At 30.1% G+C, this 7,216-nt stretch overlaps 1 protein-coding gene across 1 annotated transcript; it reads right to left on the bottom strand.

Annotated features, from left to right (window-relative positions):
- Positions 1 to 1,987: 1,987 nt before the first annotated feature.
- LOC120079406 (zinc finger protein CONSTANS-LIKE 16-like) lies at positions 1,988 to 6,526 on the bottom strand. The gene is made up of 3 exons (XM_039033571.1): positions 5,742 to 6,526; positions 3,002 to 3,220; positions 1,988 to 2,249 (listed from the first exon to the last, which is right to left on the bottom strand). Exons 1-3 carry the CDS (start codon positions 6,432 to 6,434, stop codon positions 2,226 to 2,228), a joined length of 936 nt encoding a protein of 311 aa, XP_038889499.1. The 5' UTR covers positions 6,435 to 6,526; the 3' UTR covers positions 1,988 to 2,225.
- Between the last annotated feature and the right edge of the window lie 690 nt (positions 6,527 to 7,216).

The following is a 7,216-nucleotide window of genomic DNA, read 5'->3' as shown; positions in this document are numbered from 1 at the left end:
GGCTGAGCCGACAGACAATGGGATGAGACAATGTGTTGAGTGTTGAAAACTTGACAAATGTAGGTCGAGTTTTCAACACTCGACCTTCGTACAAACTTTATCGTCGAGTTTTTAAAACTCGACTTAATCCCTCTCTCTTCCTCCGACCTGCCAAACTACAATATATCTCTAAATACTTTCCAAACTACCCTAATTCATTAAATATTTCTCCAAACTACAATATTTTAATAAAACATCATTTCTTAACCAATCAAAAATAACTTTTTAAAAAATGAGTTTATAAAATAAATTGGTTTAGGATAAGCACTTGAAATCAATTTTTAGAAAAATTTCCTATGATCTGTTTACGTCATGATTGCTTGTCTTGAAGAGCTTCTAAAAGTATAGACTATCCCCTACAAACCAACATGGTCATTTTAACATGTTTTGTTCTTACTCACATGCTTCATAGGAAAATCCTTAGAAGGTTATCTAGCATGAGATTATTCCAAGCTAGACACGCTTAACTGTGGAGTTCCTATGATAATGAGTATTTTTATTTTAAACATATTTATTTAACAAAAGTATTTAAATAAAAACGACTTTTTGAAAAGAATTTTTTTTTTTTTCCAAATCAATTCAAACAAACCCTTATATTCTGAAGGAGGAAAAATTAAATTTCTTTTTTTTTTTTTTTTTTTTTTTCCTTTTGTTAAAGAACTAGCCTATGCATGAGGCTAAAAAATATACGATTAGGACCAAGGGTTCAATTCATTGTTTATCTACTGATATAAATATATTTGTTGAATAAGAAATTTTGACAAATCACAAATTATTCCATCATTTTCTAAATTAATGAAGAAATTATTAATTATTAAATTTAGTACTAATTCCAAGTTGACATGCATTCAAATTAAAATGAAAGATAGAAAAGATGGTGAAGCGTGGTAATACCACTTGTCATCATCAGGACCGTTTGATTAAATAGGCAAACTTTGTCTAATTGGGTCATGATATTTGGTTCTATGTTTAGTTGAGTTCAACAATAATCTCATTGAATAATGTTATAAAATCGACAATTAAAGAATACAAAAAAAACGTAAAGGAAGATCGACAAACAGATATACGTAGTTTACTAACCGTGTATTAGCTATGCCCATGAAGCAGAGGGAGAAACAATATTATTAGAAAGAATGTTTCCAGAATACAAAATGACTCCACTAGGATTAGAGAGTTTATATAAGGTATTTCTCTGAACCCTAAAGTCATAATCGTAAATAATCATAAATAATTAAATATGTTAAATACGAATTTTGACTAGACTTTGGGTGTTGTCCCTGAAACTCCATCAGGACGCGCCGCCCCTAGACCCCAACTCGCAGATCGTATGGCAAAATTTCGTACTCAATTGTTCAGAAACGTCAACTAACAAATTCAAGGTAGTCCAACAAATAATTTGACCCAAAAGCCAACTAAGTCCAAATCTAATTGATTGGACCCCAAGGCCATCCAAGCCCAAGGTCCATAATGTCTTTGAAAGACTATGATCCGAATTCTTTATTTCGAGGGTTTAGAAACTATAGTTTCAAAAAGAACTTAAAAGAGAATCCTCGACTCTCTAAGTTCCAAAAAATCGAACGATTATTGAAACCTAAAGTCCTTCGAAAATTAGAAATATCATTTTAAAAACACTGAAAATCGTAAAAATGAAATGTCAGATATTGAATTACACTCATTCAAATCCACATAAACTCCAAATCATTCCCACAAATGACCGTTTTTTACAAAATTTTTGTGTGAATAATACTTTTTAAATAAAACAGTGAAAAAAATGCACCAAGGTTAATTTTATTCATCTTCATCATCAACATTAATGTTTAATTAGATTGATATTATCTTTTGTCAAAAGCTTTAAAATACTTTGACATTTTGCAATTAATATTTTTACGACAATATAAATATATTAGTTGATCTCTCATTTTATATGTTCATGGAATTGAAAACCATATCATGCGATTAGGCACATTACACCCATTATTTCATTACTGGTTAATCGACAGGCATGAGTTTCATTTTTTTTTCCTTAATCAATGTTCTTATTTAACATTAATCATATTTTATTAATGCAACATTACCTATAAAGTAGAAGAAAAAAAAACCAATGAAAATTTTTAAAAGAAAAGAGAACACTACATGACATTTCCTAGAATGCCCTTATATCCAAAATGAAGTGTTTCTTCACCTTCTCAACTTCTTTTCACAAACCGACCCTACGAAAAAGGAGAGAAAAGTCAATTCAAACTTCGATAACAAATAAAATTTATAATAAATACAATCCTCCTTAAAAGAAAATAAAATATTATTTCATCCTTGAGTTTAACAATAATTTTAAACTTTCCATCTCATTAAACTAAACTTTAAACTTTGAATAAATAATAAAATAAATAAATAAATAATCTTTTTGGAGCCAACTTAGAAAATTGCAAAAAAAAAGTGTATATAACATAACCGGAAAAATCAATACCCAAAAACTTAGTCTAATTTTCCAAGTCACAACTAGAATATTTAAAAATAATATGAAAATGAAAAGAGATAAATAGAGAATAAGTATATTGATTGAATGAAAAAAATTAGCCTAGCATGTCGAGCATTAATCAGATACATAATAGTTAAGCTCGCTTTGACATGTAATCTCTATGATGGACACTGTACTTAAAAAGAGTAATGGCAATGAGTAGCACTTCTACGATTAATAATTAAGTGCACAACAACATTTTATAAAAATTGTAAATATAGCAAAATCTATCGGTGATAGATTTGATTGTTGATAGACTTCTACTAATGATATAATCAATCACTAATAGATTCCAAGAGCTGTACCTAAATTTCGCTATATCTGTAAATTCTTTTGTATTATATTATATATGCTAAAACTTTAGATATGATTATCTCAAACATGAATATTTGATGAAGCTAGAAATGAATAATAACAATAATAATAATAATATATAGCTTTGGTTACCTTCATTCTAGGACGCTTCTCAGCATTGAGTTTTCTGACTTCATAGCGAATGCGCTTGGAAAACAGTCTGCTTTGCCTTTTCTCTTTATATCTCAAAACACTTGCTTCTCTTTGTCCTAATATATATTCTTTTTTCAATATTCCCATTTCTGGAACTTTCCACACATTATTATTATTACTATTATGCCCTTCACTTCCCATTCCATCCATCACATTTCTCTGTATCCAAAAACATTATAATATATCATTAATTAATTTCTTTTTAATCCTTCTAACCCATTTTGCTACATAGTACATATTTAATTCCTATATATACTTCTTCAAAAAGGATAAATCTAGGGCTGAGAGATTTGAGAATATTCATTGAATAATGAAAACTAGTACTTTCTACTCAAAGGGAAACAATGTTGAATGAAAGAATGAAAGTAAAAAAAACTATGTATAGTTCAATTGACATAAAGAAAATATTATGTAACGAAGATAATTAGTGAAAGAGAATATAAGTGAAGATAAGTATGTATAGTTCAATTAACATAAAGTATGTGACCAAAAGGTTAGAGGTACGAATTTCTCGTCCCATATATTGGTGAACTAAAAAAGGAAAAAGAAAGATAAGTATGTAAGAGAGTATGTGCATGAGAAGTTGTGGGAGAAGTGTATAAGAGGAAGAAATTATTCAGTAAAGTTGTCACAAAATGGGTATCTTTTAATAACAGTTAGATACAGATTCGAAAATATGTCTCCCTCCCGTTAACCATTAAATACAATTTCAAAATATTTTTGCAATGCTCTCTTATATGTCCAAGAATGAGAGAATGTCAATTGCATGGTAGCGGTCTCTTTTAATAATTTATTGTAGAGAGGGAGACAATTACTGAGAAAATGATGTGTATAGAATTTAGTGAAAGTCTAAGAACTAATGAAGTTACAAAATTTAATTCTAGGAAGGATTAATAATTCAAGTGTTTAAGCCATAAATAGCTATGGATCGTTTCATTTAAAAGTTAAAATCACTCAAAAAGACTTTTGGTTTTATTTAGTATTGTAGGTAGGAAATATACTTTTAACCATATGAAAAATACTTTTATACAAGTTAAAATACGTACAAATATGCAGATATATATCATAAAACCTATACTCTCAACTAAAAGATAAGAGATCGAACTCTCACCAAAACAAAAGAAGAGAGAGAAAACCAATATATATCTTACCTAGCTAACTAACCATACTTGTATTTTAGAATATTATTACAATTAGAAGAGCTTTTATAAAAGAAATAAAAAATAAAAAAAAACGTTAAAAACACTTACTTTAGAAGTCATCATGACTTGTATACAATTAGTTTAAATTTGGATTGAATTAGTTCATAGATTCACAAAAAATAAACCAAGTCAATTCAAACAAACTCGAACTTATTATAAATATTAAAAAGTATGTTGTTTTTTACTTCTAATATAATTATCTATACAATTATTTATTTTAATTTCATTTATCCACCAATAATTTAAAATAAAATAACTTTTTAACATTATGAAATTAAATTTTTTATAATATAATTAAAATCCAACACATGATGATAATAAACCAAATCTTTTACGCTAACATGTTAATTCCTTTTAAAACAGAATTTTAAATAATGATCCGAGTAATCTGAATCAGTCTAATCCTATTAAAAAATTTTAGGATTGAGTTAGATTCATTATTTAATAAGAATTATATGGATGGAAAAAATTTACAACTCAAATAATTAAGTTAGGTTTAAAAAGTGATTCAACACAACTCAATTCAATCTACGATTAGTCCTAATGATATATCATTTTTGTCCCCAAAAATTTTGATAATTATAGAATTGGACTGGACCACATCCCCAATGACCGACCTCAGTTCCCCCTTCAATTCACGTTATAACTTTGATTATTAAATCAAAACTATGCTTAAAATACTAAAGTTAATAGGAAATACTATATAACATTTTATACATATTTCTAACCTTTTTCTTTTCTCATGTGCGTTTAAGTATTAATAAATTTGATTTACAAAACTAAACACGTGAGGATTAATATCAAATGGGAGACTTCAAAGATAGAACTCTCAATTCTAGTATCTAATGACCATGTGAAATGATACAAAAATACTTTCTCTCGAAACATTTCAAAAGAGTCTCTACCTTTCTGGTTTAAAAAAAAGTACTTTTGTTGGAACATATTTGGAAGATATTTTGAAAGGATTAAGATTATTTTTATCAGATTCAAAATCATTCTAAAACATACTTTTAACACTCAAATTAAATTCAAACTTTAATTCTACTATTTTAAATATAAATTTCTTACATTAAAATTGAATTTGATGGTTAAAATAATTTTTAGAGTGGTTTTGAAGATTAAATTATTTTGGAATCACTCCCAAAAACATGTCATTCAGTCATTCTTCCAAAATGTGTATATATAGAATAGAAGTGTTTTCACTCATAACACCTAACCTCGATTTTAGTTATTAAGGATGTGTTTAGAAGTGAGTTTAAAACTATTAAAAATCACTTTGGGCATGTATCAAACATGCTTCTGGTCCTTCAAAATCGATTATAAAAAAATGATAATTACATTTAAAAGTGTAAACCAAATGTTAAAGTTGTGATATTGAACATGATTTGTTCTAAATTAATCACCCATTTGACTAAATCTTCTATATACATTTACAGACATTAAGCTAAGAGATGGGGAAAAAAGAGTAGAGATCTTACATTGGGAAGAGAATCAGAGCAGAGATTTGGATCATCACGAAGATCAGGAACAGTCTGAGGCGATTCTCCATTGATGAACAATGGAGCTTTATCAGGCCAAGCATTCAATATCCCTTCATAATCAAGCTTCAACCATAACTGTTTTCCCATCATCTCCACTTTCTTCTTAATCTTCTTCTTCTTATTCTTATTGATCTTCTTCACCCACTCATCCGCCGCCGTGCTCGTCACTTCCTCCACCTCCACCTCCTCCGTCTTCTCCACCACTTCTGAATAACAAACCCATTTCTCCTCCACCCCTGTTTGTCTCTCTCTGCTTCTCATCGCCGTCCGTACAAGTGCCGCCTCCTCCGCCAAATTACGCGACTCTTCCTCCGACGACATGTCGTTTTGGTAACTGGGAAGAAAGCTCTGTAGGCTGCAGCAGCTGCTACTTACGACGTCGTTTTCGAAGATGAACACCACGTTTTCCTCCCTGTCTTCCATCTGTAGATTCTCTGGATGCAGGGGAAACAGAGTGAGCTGTTTCTGCGGCGGCGTCGGTGGCGGTGGCGATGGCTGTGGTGGGTGGTGGATCATCGGTGTAAATTTGGGGGAAATTAACTCCGATCGGAGGCTGAGGAATTTGGGTCGTCTTGTTTTGGTTCTTGATTTACGAATGGGGTGTTTGATTAAGGAATCGTTGTTGCACATTTCTCTACCTTCAAACCATACATTGACGAATTGAATTTCACTAAAAATGGAGAAAAAAGGAAAAAAAAAAAGTGATAATAAAATGAGAAAAAGTGAAGCCAAGGAGGCAATGAGGGAGGGACCCACTTGGGGCAAAAAGTGAAAGAGAAACCCCATTGAGTCAGCTATCTGATATTAAAAGATGATGTGACGTGTTCGGTTTAGTGACACGTGGATTGTAATGATTGGGTGAGAGAGTGGATTTTGTGTTGTTATCCAGATTTCCCTGTGGATAGAATGTGGGGGTGTTTTTGTAATTTCAATGGTGGGGACAAAGGTTTTCTGAATACAATCAATATTGTTTTTGCCCCTTTGGAGTAATAATACTATTCACAAGATGGTTGCTTTCACTCCCACAGATTAAGGTAATAATACAAAAAAAATTTCATATAAAAAGTAGTGGAAATATTTCATGACTATTACAACAAGAAAAAAAAAAAAAATACATATAATGTCCCTTTTTGTAGGACGCTTCAAACAAAATTCCAATATTGTACTTTTGCAACAATATTCAATCTTAAATTCGAACTTTTGATATCTTGATTAACAATATTGTTAGTGATTTTGGACCTGATGATATAGGCCAAAATTCAAGAAAAGATAAATGAACATAAATACTAGATAGAGTGGGGTTAATTCAAATAAGTCCGACCGCGAGCTAATTAATTATCTTATCATATCTCATCCTAACTTATTAGGATTAGTAAAGATCCATCTCGTTCTTATCATAAAAGAAAAAAGGT

Source organism: Benincasa hispida, chromosome 6 (assembly GCF_009727055.1).
Source record: "Benincasa hispida cultivar B227 chromosome 6, ASM972705v1, whole genome shotgun sequence".
Taxonomy (NCBI): domain Eukaryota; kingdom Viridiplantae; phylum Streptophyta; class Magnoliopsida; order Cucurbitales; family Cucurbitaceae; genus Benincasa; species Benincasa hispida.
The sequence above is the reverse complement of the archived record's forward strand: the minus strand, read 5'-3'. Positions and strand labels throughout refer to the sequence as shown.